The sequence below is a fragment of the Myotis lucifugus genome, unplaced genomic scaffold, assembly GCF_000147115.1.
Source record: "Myotis lucifugus unplaced genomic scaffold, Myoluc2.0 scaffold_37, whole genome shotgun sequence".
Classification (NCBI taxonomy): Eukaryota; Metazoa; Chordata; class Mammalia; order Chiroptera; family Vespertilionidae; genus Myotis; species Myotis lucifugus.
The window spans coordinates 3,701,065-3,716,790 of NW_005871085.1; the positions used below are offsets into that span (position 1 = coordinate 3,701,065).

At 56.5% G+C, this 15,726-nt stretch overlaps 1 protein-coding gene across 1 annotated transcript in view; it reads right to left on the reverse strand.

The window, feature by feature from the left end:
- The window catches only part of TRABD2B (TraB domain containing 2B), a 189,573-nt gene that overhangs the window by 795 nt on the left and 173,052 nt on the right, over nt 1-15,726 (reverse strand). Inside the window, exons 5-6 of the mRNA XM_014454558.2 lie at nt 11,718-11,808; nt 9,251-9,520 (exon numbers count right to left, since the gene is read on the reverse strand). Coding sequence (XP_014310044.2) covers nt 9,251-9,520; nt 11,718-11,808 — 361 coding nt within the window. The remainder of the gene's footprint in view (nt 1-9,250; nt 9,521-11,717; nt 11,809-15,726) is intronic.

Below are 15,726 nucleotides of genomic sequence, written 5' to 3' on the forward strand. Positions count from 1 at the left end.
CTCATGGGGCGATGCGGTGACCAGGTCACTGGGGAAGGGGAGGCAGCACCTCCACGGGCAGGAGCCCGGGGGTCCGCATAGTCACAGGGAGTTTTAGTGAAAGGCGCAGTCCTTCGTGAACTCATAAAAACAGAATCCTGTTTTGGAGGTAATGGTTAAGGATCTTGGCTCGAGAAAGCATAGGTGAAAGAGAGGAAGGGAGAGAGACAGGGAGACAGAGTGAGGCAGAGAGAAAAGGAGATTAAGGACAGAAGGAACTGGTGCCATTGGGGAGTGAAGGGTAGGATGGGGGCCAGGCATGGTGCAGGACCACATCACAGTTCAAGTCCTAGAAAGAGATAGAAAATTATGAATAGAGGGACAGGGACTGGGGAAGGGAGGGGGCATAGGAGGAGGAGGCTCAGGGATAAAGGAAAGGGCTGGCCCTAGAAGCTATGGGCACACTCGCCCTGTGGACCCTGGGCTGGGGGAGGCAGATGGACATGCAGGTAGAGGATCCAACAAGCCCCAAACAGCAGAGGGGCAAGGATGTGAGGGGACACCCAGGGGCAGTGGGGACACAGGCCTCCCTGAAAAGGAGACTCTGCAGTCACCCACGAAAGCAGCAAGTCCAGCTTGCACATGGCCGAGGGGGCTCCCAGCAGAACGGAGAGACGCTCACAGAGTAGGGCCCGTGCCAGCTCTGTGCGAAGCACTTAGCATATAGCTTCTCATGGCAACCCCACGAGGCAGGTACAACTATTATCCCATTTTCTTTATGAAGAAACTAAGGCACAAAGCGGTTAAGTAACTTGCTGTGGGACGCAGGGCAGGGGCACACAGGACGTGCGGGGTGGGCAGGAAGCTTGCCCCTCTCTGGGAGACGCTTGTGTCGTGTGCAGGGATGGGGCTCTTTCTCTGTGGGTAGCCTCCTCCATAGGAGACATGGCTCCACTTTCTCACCCTCCCTCCCAGACAGGCTGCTCACTCCCGGGGTCTCCTGGGAGCCCCCCACCCCACCCTGGCCAGAGTTTCCATGTGCTGGGTACAAGGTCCCAGCAGTTAGCCACAGTCGCCTGGATGAGATCTGTGAGCATCGCTGCCACAGCCCTGCCCCACTGCCCTGCGGCTGGATGCCTCTGACACAGCCTGGCTCAGCCTCAGCCTGGGCTGGTGGGCGGGGCAGCCTGGGGTCACCAAGCACAGCCCTGCTCCTCCATGGGCTGGGGTCTCTGCTCTGGGAATGGGGTCTAGACTTTTGCTCAAAGCGAAGTCTTTACTCTCGGCCTGGTCCCTCCCTTTCTACTCTGCCATTGGCCACGCTCCAACCTCAACGACCAGGTCCTCGCAGGAGGTTCTTCTCAGGAGAGGAGGGAGCACACTCCCACCATGCACAGGGGACAGAGGGATGTGCTCCTGGAACAGGAGGGAGGGGGCAGACCATGTGCTTTGAGTGCCCCTTATAACTCACAACATCTGGCCTGTTGTGCCCCCCATCCCATGCCCCAGGCCATCTGAGAGTGGTCATGGTCTGGGGCCAGCTGACCTCACCTCCCAGCACACACCAAGCCTCTCCAGTCACATCTAATGTTCTGTGGCCCGTTTCCTACAGCCCTTCGAATGCAGACTCCATGTCCCCTCGCCTAGGAGCCTCTCCGTCCTGCACCTCAATGCCCCCTGGGAGCATTCAGGCTCCTGTAAAATCTTGTACATTTCTCACTGATCATATTATGTCACGGGCACCGACTGGGCACACAAGGTTTGGATGGGTTTCTGTAAAGAGCTTTGAATGATGCCAGGCACATGGTGCTACATGGTGTTGGCTATTTTTGTCATCATTATTAATATGCTTGCATGCGTCTCCCCTACTAATAACATCCTCCATTCACAGAGCACTTCCCACGTGCTGGCAGACACTGTGCTGGATGCTGGGCGTGTGCCTCTGTTATCACCCCCATTTCCAAGATGCGGAAACTGAGCCGGAAGTAGGTTAGGACACAGATGTGTCCTGGGCAGTCTGCTGTCCTGCCTGACCCGGCCTGGGTGCCGATCTCACTGTGCAGATGAGCAAGTGTGGGAAGGGAGGGCCCAGGGGTGAAGCGTGCTGCTTCCTGCTGAGACCTCGAAAACCCATGCCCAGCGGGGTCACTGCCTCAGCCCCTTCCCTCCCTTTCTTTTCTAAGAAAAAGACCCCCATCCCTGCATACAACACAAAAGGCCACAAAAGTTCCTCCCAGACTGAGCAGCAGGAAGGCGAGGAGGGCTGGCCTCAGGAGAGGAGCCTAGGGTGCCGTGTGGGGTGCCGGAGTGGCGGTGGGGGCCCAGGCTGGCCACAGCAGCCCCACAGGCCATAGAAGGAAGACCCAGCAGGAGTTATGAAAACTGTCTCACAAAACGCCCGAAGGCATTTGCTTTTACACTTTGAAAACCAAAGATGCTACCACCCCTCTTCCCGCTTGGAGCCGGAGTGGAGTGGGGTTTATTGCTTGGAAGGAGTCCCAGGGAAAGGGGGGGAGGCGGCAGGCGGGGGCAGAAAGCCCCTCCAAATGCCCCACCTCCCTTGCTCACAAAGCTTACTCCCCCAGTCCAGATCCCCCCCCCCCCGACCCATGCTGGGAAAAGTGTCTCATGGCAAAGTGGCGGCAAAGCCAAACCAAACACTCTGAGCGTTCCCAGGCTCCGCAGACGGCTGGCACCGAGGGGCCCAGTCTGCTCTGAGCCGGCGGGGCCTCTGGGGTGGGGAAGGACCCTCTGCCTGAGGGGAAGGCAGAAGCCCTGTTCTAGCCTGCCCCATGTTCCTGCTTGCCGCGTGACTCGGGGCAAGTCCAGTCCTCCAGGCCTCAGTTTCCCCAGGTGTACAATGAAGGAGCAGGGGCGACCCCTTGGTCTTTTAAGTGTTTTCTAGCAGCAGAAGCCAGAAGGGAGAAGCCCAAAGTATAAAGCACAGTGTCAGCTGTCTGTCCCCCAAGGCCCCTTCCTAGGGCTTCCTGGAGCAGGTGTCCATCTTGGCATCAGAGGGTCTCCAACAGCCATCCAGGCTGGGCTCTGGGAATCTTGGGGCTGTGGCTTTTTTGCCAACACAAGGGGCTGCTGGGTTGTGTCCTGGGTGGCTTCTGAGCAGGCTCTAAGTCAGGGGTCCTCAAACTTTTAAAACAGGGGGCCAGTTAACTGTCCCTCAGACCGTTGGAGGGCCGGACTACAGTTAAAAAAAAAACTATGAACAAATTCCTATGTACACTGCACATATCTTATTTTGAAGTAAAAAACAAAACGGGAACAAATACAATATTTGTATTTGCATGTGGCCTGCGGGCCGTAGTTTGAGGACCCCTGCTCTAAGTAGATAAGGGGAGTTGGAGCCTGGGACAGCAGAGCCTGGTGCCAGGAAGCCCTGGTGCCGGGGGGCCCTGATGCCAGGTGGCCCTGATGCTAGAAGGCCCTGATGCTGGGGGTGGAGGTCTCAGTGCGATCCTGCTGGAGGAGACCTCACTGTGGTTCCAGCCCGGGCCTGGCCTCTCTGGGCCAAGCGCGCCAGACACAGGCAGAGACGTAAGTGACTATAAAACTCCTAGGAGAAAACCTGGGCAGTAAACTCTCTGACCTTTCTCGTAGTCATATTTTTTCTGACATATCTCCTCAGGCAAGGGACACAAAAGAAAGAACAAACAAATGGGACTACATCAAACTAAAAAGGTTTTACACAGCAAAGGAAACAATAAAATGAAAAGCAACCCACTGAATGGGAGAATATATTTGCCAATGATACATCTGATAAGAGGTTAATATCTAAAATTTATAAAGAACTTACATAACTCGACACCAAAAAAAATTAAACAATCCAATTTAAAAATGGGCAGAGGACCTGAATGACACTTCTCCAAAGAGAACATGCAGATGGCCAATAGATATATGAAAAGATGCTCAATGTCACCAATGGTCAGAGAAATAAAAATGAAAACCACATGATATATCACCTTACACCTGTCAGAATGGCTATCATCAGTAAGTCAACAAACAACAAGTGCTGGTGAGAATGTGAGAAAACAGAACTCTCGTGCACTGTTGGTGGGAATGCAGACTGGTGCAGCCACTGTGAAAAACAGTATGAAATTTCCTTAAAATATTAAAAATAGAGCCACCTTAAGACCCAGCAATTCCAATTCTGGATATTTGAAGAAATCCAAAACACTAGTTCTAAAATCAGGCACCCCGATGTTCATTGCAGCATTATTTACAATAGCCAAGATGTGGGAGCAACCCAAGCGGATAAAGAAGAGGTGGCACATATATAAAATGGAATATTACTCGACCGTAAAAAAAGAACGCAATTTTACCATTCACAACAACATGGATGGAGAGGGTATTACGATAAGTGAATAAGTCAGACGGAAAAAGATAAATAACGTCTGATTTCACTGATATGTGGAAGTTAAGAACAAAATAAATGAACAAACAAAACAGAAACAGACTCATAGATACAGAGAACAAACTGAAGGGTGCCAGATGGGAGGTGGGCTGGGTGAAAAAGGTGAAGGGATTAAGTACTAATTGGTAGTTACAGAATAGTCAAGGGGGTGTAAAGTACAGCATAGGGAAAATAGTCAATAATATTGTAATAACTATGTATAGTGCCAGGTGGGTACTAGAATTATTGAGGGATCACTTTGTAAATTATATAATTGTCTAACCACTATGTGGCACACCTGAAACTAATATAAAGTAACATTGAACGTCAACTGTAATTGAAAAGTTAAAGAAAAATGTTGGGTTTGCCTGCAGTTCAGCATCCTGGCATCTCAGGTCCATGAGCCTCCACCCCTTTGGCCGTGTGGTTTTCAGTAGGAAGTCCCTTCACCTCCCCTCAGACTCTAGGGTCACTTCTGACCCTCAGACCCCTGACCCTCCAGCCCTCAGTGACCAATTCCCTTTGCAGGCAGCACAGGCAGATGGACTGTGGCTTCAGGGCTCTTTCAGTTGCAACATAGTGGGGAGTTGTCCCTGCCCAGCCATGGCCTGAGCCTCTTCCTAGTCTGGTCCCCACCAGCACTTCACACAGGGCTGGGCATCTATATGAGGCCAATGAAGGGTGAAGGGCAGATATTGTGCAGCGCCAGTCCCAGGGCTCATTTAAGGCTGTGAGTCTTCGAGGCGCTGAAGGCCCGTGAGCAGCTCCTGCTGTGAGGGGGGCTTCTTAGACCAGATGCTGAGAGTCAAAGTCTCACCGCTGGCCACCAACACTGGAGACACTGGTACCACTTTACAAGCACCATCTCATTGACTCTCTAAGCCTCAAAGCAAGTATGAGGCGCAAAGCTTAGAATCCTGTTCTACCTGAATCGGTGCTTTTCCTCACTGAGGGAGCTGCTTCCCATTTCTCAGGGGCATCTTCTATCTCTAATCAGCCAGGTTCCTGGCCTCCAGCTGACTACTCTGCCCAGGGAGAGGGCCGGGCTGTGCTAGGAGAAAGCGAAGCTGGAGGGTTTCAGGCAGGAAGGGGCGGTCGGCAGGAGGGGCACCAAGCCCGCCCAGAGCCCAGGGGCTGGAGCTCTGGTCCTCAGTTCAAACTTCAGGGGAAGCTGAGGGCCAGAAGGCAATGACCCCTGTCCTGCACCCCCTGCCTCTACATGGTGGCACCCACAATGCTCTGTGTCCATCACATACTGATGCCCTCCTCATGCTTCAGGTCATGCCCAGCTCTTGTAGCACCTGCCCCCTTATGACTGTCCTTCCAATCCTGGTGGCCCAGCACCCTGCTCCATGTTCATGCAACCCCCCCCCCACACCCTGTGAATTCGGAGAACCACAGAGCTGGCATGGCCTTCAAAGACCAGTCAAGGCCCTAACAGCACAGAAGGAGAAACTGCCACAGGTCCTAGCCCATTGGGCGGTGCTCTGCTCAAGGCCAGCATGGGACGGGCCTGCCCTGCTGCCCTGCCCGGCTCTCAGATGTGGAGCCCTCTGCCGCCCGTGCGCAGCCATCTGCGGACACAGGCCCGGCCCTTTCCGCGGGTCCCCATAAATCATCCTGCCACGGGCTGCTGCTTCTCTAAACTTCCTCCCGTGTGTTTACATCTCGGGTAATGAGGGGCAGGAGGAGGCCAGCCTGCTCCAGGTGGTATCCTGCCCAGGCGCTCGCAGCCCCTACCCCGGCTCTCGCCCTCCTCTCCCTCAACACACCCTCAGCGAGGCCTCCGGGGACCCACAGAGTCCAACCCAGATCTGGCCCCGGGGGCTCCCAGCCTAGAAACATAATCCAGAAATTGCAGTCTGTGAGACTACTTCAGGACCGGACACCCACAGGCGCTGCAGGAACGCAGGGGAGGGGGCAGCAGGGGAAGCTGGGGCAGGAAGGGAGACTTCGGTGAGGATGGGGAGACGCTCACCAGGTGAGGGTGGCAGGGGCGTCTTCATGGTGGGTGAATGACTGTGACCCTTAGCATTAGACAGACCCGCGTGTGGGTTCTGACCCCACACCTGACTTGCTGGGTGGTCTTGGGCAAGTTACCTGACCTCGCTGAGCCTGTTTTCTTATTCGTCAAACAAGGGCTCCTGACAGGACTGAGGGACATGGTGAATGTAAGTGCCTGGCACAGAGCAGGAGCTCACAAATGTCCACTGGCACCCACCCGAGCTGAGAGAGAGGCAAGTACAAAGGCGGGGCTGGGGGCTTGCCACAGTCTATTGAGAGGCGACCAAAAACCTGGCAAGGACAGGACCTTCTATCCCTTGGGAGGAGGGGCAGTGGGTAAGCAGGAAAGGGGTGACAGGCACTGCATCTGGGCAGAATTGTAGGAAGTTAACCTGGTGGTGGTGGGAGCTACAAGGAATCTGAAGCTGAGGAGCAGCGATGTGCTAGGACCAGGAGGCCTGTTAGGACCCTGCTGCAGGATCCCTGGTGGAAGGTGAGCTGGAGAGAGGGGACAGAGTGGAGGGGACAGAGAGGAGGGGATGGAGAGGAGAGGGTGGATGGGAAGTGGTAGAGTGGAGAGGTGGAGAGGAGGGGGTGGAGGGGAGGGAATAGAAAGGAGGGGATGAGGAGGAGGTGATGGAGAGGAGGGAATGGGGAGGAGGGGGTGGAGGGGAGGGAATAGAAAGGCGGGGATGGGGAGGAGCGGATGGAAAGAAAGGAGGGGATGGGAGGAGGGGATAGGGAGGAGGGGATGACAGGAGAGGATGGGGAGAAGGGGATGGCTCTAGTGGGATTTAGGGGGAAGAAAATGAGAAAACTGAATGGAATTAAAGCCCCAAAGAAAATAATTCGGTTAGAAGGACTATAAATGGGCCCTAGTCTCCCCAGAGAGCTCTCCTCAGCCCCCTCTTGGAGAACTGGGGAACCTGAAGAGGACGGAGTGAGACCGGAGAGCCACAGAAGCTGTGCCTGCCCCAGGCCGCCCTGGAGCCCAGGCCTGCTCCCTAAGAAGCAGGGAAACTTTCAACAAACAGGCTGCCTGTCGGCGGAAACTTCCTTCTCCAACCCAACCAGATGGGAGAAAGTTACCCAACCGTAGTTTCCCTGTTGGGACCGGGAAGGCTCCCTCTTTCCAAAGAAAAGCTGTTTTCTTCTCCTGAAACCAGGCTCTGTGTTTCAGAGCTACGTGTTGTGAAAAGGAAACTGTTTTGGAGTCATTTGCCCAAATTTACCTTTCAGACATGGTTAGGGGCTGGGGTCTCATGCTGGAGCTGACCGCCCAGCCTCCTGTCACCTGGTGGGCTGGACCTGCCACTAGCCGGGCCTCCTGGTCACGGGCAGGTTGATCAGGGCTGAGGGACCCCCTGGATCAAAGCACTTTAGGGGCTGCCGGGCCTCCCAGGCAGCAGCCTGTGGCCCTCCCCAGGCTGCAGAAGTAGCTCAGCAACCCTATGCCCTCGCTCCAGGTCTGAAGGGGGCGGCCGTGCAGGGCCCATGCTGGGCACGTGAGCCGAATGGGTGGCAGCCAATACAGCTGCAGCAGCGCCTCTGCCCAGGCAGGCCGGGCTGGCGAGGGCTCTGCAGAGTACATTTCCCAGGAACCCAAGTCAGGCGCTTGAAGCCAACGCACAGCCGAAGAAACAATGGACTCGACTCTTGTTTGCTGGAAGTCTCTTCAAGATCGTGCACACCCCGCACTTTAAGAGAGTGGACTGGACTATGTCAACTGCATGTCGATGACTCAGACCTGGCTGCGGGAAGATCATGCCTGAATTGTGCAGCAGGCAGCTCCTGATTTCTGGGTGACCCCGACAAGCCCCCCACCCCGGGCCTTGGTTCAACATCTGTAAATGCAGAGTTGGGTCTGCATTTTCCAAAGCGGCTCGGAAGAATCTCCAGTGCACATTCAACGCGCGGCTCTCCAGGCCCCTGCACGTGCTGATGCAGGGGGTCTGCAGTGGGACCTGGGAATTTGTTTAACAAGGGCCCAGGGTGATGCCTTCTGGGGACTCTGAGGAGCCCACTGAGGGGCACGATGCCCAGGGCACGGCTCCCACAGAAGGTCTCCCAGAGAAGGTCTCTGCCTCTCACTGATGGTCACTCCCTGGGACATCCCGGGTGCCCTGGGGACGCTGTTCACCAAATATGAAGATTCTTGCCCCAAAGTGGAATCTGGGGAGACTGCGCTGTACTGAGCCTGCAGGAGGAGGAGGGAAGACAGAAGGGGCTTTGGTGACAGGCAGATGTGGTGCAGGGTGGTGGGAGGGGCACTCAGGCAGAGGACAGGGAGGTATCAGTACAGTAGGGGGATTTCTGCACCTGCCCATTTTTAACAAGGTTTATCACGAACTCCCCATCCCCTGCTGAGACGGAGTCCGCAGCCTCAGGGTGCCAGGCGTCCTCTGCCATCTCTCTCTTGCAGCCTCCCTGCCACTGAGCCCTCCGGACACAGGGAGCTCACGGCCTTTGCTGTAGCCAGCCTGTTCCACTTTCTCCTGGCTCCAATGGAGCCCGCTCTGCACCCCAGGTGCATCCCAGGCAATCAAGGGCAAAGCAGACTTTTGCCCATGGCACTTGAAGGAAGCTTCTAGTCCCTCACCTTTAAAATGAAGAAAATGATACTTGCTCTCCTTCTGAGAATAAAAATGAAAAATGAGATATGAGTGTGCTCTATAAGCCTGAAAGAGGAACAGGAGGGTCCCTTGGGAATGGGGACAAGCCAGCCCTAAGGTTTCTGCTGGGCACGCCCCTGCCAGGCTTCCCAAACAGGGCTTGTGGATGACAGTGTGCCTGGCTCCGAGGGGCCTGAGGCTGCCCGGAGAGATGCCCAGCTCCCAGCAGACCTGCCCCTCCCCAGCTCACCTGTCCTCGATGCGGACCCAGAGGTCATTGAACTGCCGCGGCCGCTGCTGTTTATTCTGCCTCTTGTGCCACTTGTTCTGCCGCCCAAACTCCTCCAGCTGGCTGAGGCTGTCGGGGAGCAGGAGGTGTGGGGATAGGGCTGGGTCCTCCTCCTCAGGCGGGGCGGTGGGGGTCACCGAGGGTGCTGCGGGGACGGCGGCAGGCGGGGTCACGGGGGCCGGGCTCGCTGAGGTCCTCTCGGATGGGGGTGCAGGGCTCCTGGCGGCAGGGCTGGAAAGGGTGACAGCTCATGAAGCTCACATGTTGCAGCATGTCATGCACGTGTGACAGGGGATGCAAATCAATGGGAGAGCTGTTGTGGCAAGAGAAGATGCTAGCGTGCCCCTCCTGGGCCTGGTGAGGATAACCCAGGACAACCCGTGTCTGGGGCTGAGAGACGGAGCTTTGACTCATTCTTTCATTTAGTGATTCAATATATATTGCACTTTTCTAGGAATTGGGCAGAAGCAAATGAGCCTGGCTGTAGGGGGCGCGAACGCATCCACCTGGGTGTGTGTGATTCACATTCCCTACAGAGGTGCACACGACACCCCTTAGCCTGGGCACATCCTCTGCACCTCTGCTTTTATTCTCCCCTGTCTGTGGCCCAAAGAGAATTCCAAGGGGCCACCTGTCTTTGGGAGAAGGTTGGCCACGGTCTCGGGAACTGCAAAGGTTAGGTGGCACCCAGGGCGGCGAGCAGCCTGTACCCTCACTGCACTCCTGTGTGCACAATGGGTGAGGGAGAGAAGGCCATCAGCTCAGCCTGTCCACCCCCAGCCCCCACGGCAACTCCAGATTCCCAGGGTCCAGGAGATGCCCCAGATGCTGGGGAGATAATTCAAAACAGGCAGACAAAAGGATGGATCCAGGAAGCACCTGTGGCCAAAGATGGCTTTTATTGTCGGGGCCTCCACAGCAGCCCTGCTCCTTCACCCCACCCGCAGGATTTCAGTCTGCACTCAGAGACCCAGGCTGAGGGCCCTAGGAGCTGGGTCTGGGGTGGGGAGTGGGAGTGGGGAGGGGAGAAGGGGACCCTCCTCTAATGCCTGGGATCTAGATGAATAGGAGCCGAGGCAGCCTCTCCAGCCTGCCCCCTCCTCCACCCATCCCTACCCTGACCTCAGATACAATGAGCTTCAAGGGGAAGGGGGAGCTTGGAGAATACTTTGTCCCCAAGGCTCTCTTGTCCTTGCCCCTCAAACACAGGCCGGCCCAGGCCTAGGACCATCTGACTGTATTGTGCTTAAGAACAGTCTTGTCAGCCTGGCTCAGAAGATAAGAAGAGGAAGGAGCCCAGAAAGTGTGTAGTCCACCTTAACCCCCAGATCGGACACAGGGGATGGTTAGGAGCTAAGGGAGGCCCTAGACTGCCATTTACAGGAGCTGTGTGGCCTTCTGCAGGTGGCTTCACCTCTCTGGGCCTCAGGTTCCTCAATTTTAAGATGAGGATACTCGTAGTTCCTACCACACATGACTGTCATGAGGATTCAGTGAGTTAGAAGTGCTTAGAGCCCAGTACACAGTGAGCTCCTACAAATATTAACTATGACTGTTCAGGCTTCTTTCAGACTCTGGGTCTTGTAACGTCACGGACAAGGGCCCAAATCACACTATAGTCACCCTTGTGGGCTGGTGAGGAGGGTTCTTTCATGAAGGTTGGGCGGAGCATGGGCTGTATGGGACCCCTGAGTTCGAGGATCCTGTGATTGACCCCGGAGCTGCCCAGCATACAGACACCTATGTGGTTCCATGCCTGGTGCTGGCGCTAGGGGCCACACAGGGACCCAGCGGACGCCTGCCTTTGGGCAGCTCCTGGGAGGGACCCCCCACAGGAAGAGAGGATGCCATTATGTGGCTCTGTGAGTGGAGTGGTGTGCTCTAGCAGGACAGTTGAGGCGATGGGCACGGCCAAGAGGCAGCACTGGGAAAAGTATGGTGAGGACCAGGTGCGGGTGGGGCTGGGACACAGGAAAGAGGCTAAGCCACTGCTCACCCTGACCGTGGCCCCATCTCAGTTCAGAGCCCCAGTATCCCCCAAGTCCTCTAGGCAGCCACCCAGGCATCCGACAGAGCCCTTCTGTCCCACCTGATCACCAGTCTCCAAATCCTGATCAACTCTCAAAATTTAACCCTCCTCCCATTCCCACCACCTCTGCCAGGCCCGCCACTCTTCCCTCCAGCCAAGGCTGTGCTCCAGCATCCTGTCCCGTCTCCCCACCTCCAGCCTAGCTTCTCCTCTCTTAGGTTCCTGGTCAAGGCCAGTGCCTACAAGGCCCCATCTCACCGGAGGCTTCTTAACAACCCTCGCCCAGGCCTGAGCAGGGAGGCAGGGAGCAGCCCGCCATGCAGCCCACCGTCAGTCCTGGCCCATGGACCACCAGCAGCAGGCCAGCCAGCCCCACGGTGCAGATATCCCGCTGCTCACCTGTGGATGGTCTGCCCCGCGGGTGTGTGCTCCACCTCCAGCCCCGCCTGTCGGAGGACGTCAATGACTGTGTTGTTCCCCAGAAAGTGACCTGGAACACAAGAGACAAGTGGCTTAGCTGTATGCCAAGACACCAGTGACTTACACCGAAGCTGAGGCCCAGAGCAGTACGGCATGTTGGGAAGAGGTCCTGGTGCCACCCTGCCTGGGTCCAAATCCTGGCTCTGGTTGTACCTTCCTGTGCCTCAGTCCCCCCCTCTGTAAAGTGGGCATGATTGTGATAGCAACCTCCAGAGTGGCTGTGAGGACCGCAGGAACAGTGCTGGCACGCAGTGAAGGCTCAGTGTGTCCCGTGGCATCGCTGTGCCTCATACCATGAAGCTGACCCAGCCCGGACTGTGCAGGTAGGGGCAGCCTACAGCACTTCATTGGTCGGGGGGGGCGGTGGGTGGTACATTTATGAGGCACTTGCTCTGAGGGCAGCCTGTGCTAGACACTGAGAAGACAGGTCTAAATCACACAACCCACAGCCCGGCTGAGCCAGCACCACCCTCCTTCGGTGGGAAGCAGGCCTGAGGTCTGAGAACACAGTGAGGTTCCAGTTAGGAAGGTTAGAGAGGACTCTCGGGAGGCCGAGGGACTGTGGAGACAGTGGCTGCTGGAAGTTTGTACCCTGTTGAGCCCCTCTTGCTCCCTGGGCTTCCGTCTCCCCAACCTGGTCAGTGTGGGCAGAGTGGTGGTGGCCCCTGGCGCCCCCACCTATGTGCCCACAGGCAGCTCCCTTCTGCTCGCCATTCATCCCGGAACCTGGGGGAAATCCCTGCATGGTTACGGTAATTGCCTGTGACGGGTGGTGACAGGTGGGAAGCCGGAAGGTCAGCATGTTGACAGCCCCAGGGAGGGCTGAGCACAGAGGGTGGACAGGCTGTTGGGGAAAGGAGAGAATCCAGCACAGAGGAAGCCAGGCTGGGGTTGCACCGTGGCTGGAGTAGAGGGTGAGTGAGCCCGTAGTCCTTCACCGGCTGGCCCTACACTCGCCAGCAATTTCCCCACCCAGCACTCTCTCTTGCCAGCCTGCCACAGTCCCTGAAGCCCACCTCCGGACCACCACCCAAGATCACTGGGCTGGGACCCCCTACACTCACCCCGAGATCTTGAGCAAACCCATGAGGCTGGGATGCCCCCTTTCTCTCCATGTACAGGGAGTGGGCTGCATGATACCTATGGCCTTCCAGCTCTCAGATTCCGTGAGGAAGGCTTTGACTCCAGAGACCTTTATGAAAATGTATTCTCCCTCCCTCCCTCGTTCCCTTTTTCCTCCCTTTCTCCATCCATCCAGCTGACAAACCCGGAGCGAGAGCATACCTAGAGCTGGACAGTGTGCACAGGTAGGGCCTGTTCCCGGCACCCATAGTCTCAAGAATGAGGCTCTTTCGATCCAGGCACTAACACTATGCTGAAGGAAGCTCACAGGAGGCATCTGATCCAACCTGGGATCAGGGCAGACTTCCTGGAGGTGGCATTGCTGGCTGAAGGATGGGATAAGAGTTAGCTCGGTGAGGATGGGAGTGGGTGGCACCGAAGAAAGGCTGTCCAGGTAGGGGGAATGGCATGTGCACAGGCAAGGTGGTAAGTGAGGCACTTCTGGGGAGCCAGCTGCAGAAGACACACGGACAAAGCAGGTACAACAGGCCCTCCCAGGCTCGGGTCCCGACCCAGTGCTGTTGAGGACAGAGGACCCAGGTTCCTGCTAAGGCTGCGAGTCTCCACTCTAATCCTGAGCAAGTGGCTTCTCTGTGCCCAGCCTGTCTTCCTGAGTGTCACATAGGCACGTCTCCCTCTGGCCACAGCTTCCTCTGGCCACCTGGGCAGCTCTAAAGCCCGAATGAGGCAGAGGAGGGAATGCCCTTCTGAGGAGCCCAGAGTGCACTCCCAGTGGATGGGCTGGGCTGGGCCCTGGCTGAGGCCACAGACTCATCCCCACTCTTGCTTGTCCCTCAGGTGTGCAGCCTCTGGGGCATCGGCTGCAGGAACTCCTTGCCAGCAGCTTTTGGAATCCACACTTGGCAGCAAAGCCAATCCCTTCCCGGCCTCCATGGAGACCCGTTTGAAGACCAGGCTTCTAGGCCCAATAGTGGTCCACCCAGAGGATTTCAGCGCCGCCAGGGAAAACAGCCACCTCAGGCTGCACAGGGGCAGCCGTGAATCTTCACTGAGGGCCTTGCGGCTGCTCCTGAAGCAGCATCCCTGGGGCTGGCGCAGGGGCACTAGCAGGGGCCAGGCCTTACAGGATGCCCGCCAGACTCAGGGCATTTCTGGTAACTTTTCAGCGTCCAATCAGTGCGTCTATTCCCTCCACCACAGCGGTTTCAGGCCCTAGTTATGCGGCTTAAGACCCCAAATAGAAGACTTTAGATACTTGGAGAAGTTGGAAGCAATCAGAACAGATGTTTTCAAATTGCCATGCCCTCCTTCTGTATGCCACCTTCACCCTCACCTCCTCCCTATTGTCCCTCCCCTGCACGAGGCTGCTCCTTTTTTAAAAAAATATTTTTATTGATTTCAGAGAGGAAGGGAGAGGGAAAGAGAGAAACATCAAGAATCATTGATTGGCTACCTCCTGCATGCTCCACACTGGGGATCGAGCCCACAACCCAGGCATGTGCCCTGACCTGGAATCAAACCCTGACCTCCTGGATCACAGGTTGATGCTCAACCCCTGAGCCATGCTGGCTGGGCGTGAGGCTGCTCCTTGCACAGCTCAGGAGGTGCCCTTCCCATGCAGGCTGTGCCCCAGGACCACACCATGCAAGCCATGCACTCCCGCCACCCCATCCCACCCCCTCTTTGGGACTTGGTTTCACAGGACCACACGACTCCGTTCCGCCCTGGTCCATGCTCCTCTCACTGCTCCTTGTCTGTCCTCTTAGTGGGGGTCCTCTTTCTCCTGCCCAATAAATGTGGGGACCCTGGGAACCCTGTCCATGGCCCTCTTTTCTTTTCATTCGACGCACAGTTTGCGGACAAATCATCCACCATATGGTTTCAGTTACCAGGCAGTGCTGACCTCTGGAACTGCAGCCCCCGCTCAGACCCATCTGTCCAATGGCCTGCTGGAATCTGCACCTAACCTCCCCCAGAGCCAGCACACTCAGATGGGCCCTGGCTTGACTCCTTTCTCTTCCTCCTCATCCCCATCCATTCAGTCATCAGAATCCCCCTGATTTTACCGCCTAACCATGCTGGACTGAAATCACTGCCCACACCACCTGCCCTTGTCCCTGCCAGGCCACCATCCTCGCTGCAGCTGGGATGCTCTTCCCATACCCAGAGCTGCCTCTGTCAGAGCATGTTCCCAACAAGCTGCTGGATGGGAGACTGTGCAAGGACAGGGGACATACCTGATTCATCTTTGACTCAGGGCTGAGCCCCAGTCTGGCCCACAGTGGCGGCTTCATGATTGTTGAATGAATGAGTGACAAAAACTGCTACTCCATATCCTTTCCATGATCTCATCCAATCCCCAGGAGGCCTGAGCTCATGCTCCCCTCCGCTTGTAGCCTGGGCCGGCCCTTTGGTGTTGTTCATGCGGATTCCACCAATCCCAAGAGCTTGGCTCCTGAACCTGCCTCTGAGTCAGGGCCCGGTGCATGTTGTCCCCAGGGGCTGGCAGACAGGGCCTAGGCTTGCCTCCAAGACCAGAAGTCCTGAGACTGGCGCCACACCCACCCTGGAACCTGCGGGAAGGTGTGGACAGTTTCCAAAGGGGCCCCCGGTGTTGGGGGTTAGCCTGCATGGCTTGCCCAGGCTCCCGGGTCTCCTGGCCACCGCTCGGCAGCTCCTGCCAGCACCGACAGCTGTGCTCTGGCCAGCTCTCTGCAGGAAGGCACGTTCCATTTCATCTGCAGAGGCCATGTGAATGAGGAAAGGAGGGGAGAGAAGGAGGACAGTGGGGGATGGGGCCCACAGAGCCACAGACAGTGGGGGAGACACACAGAGAGGCAGGGAG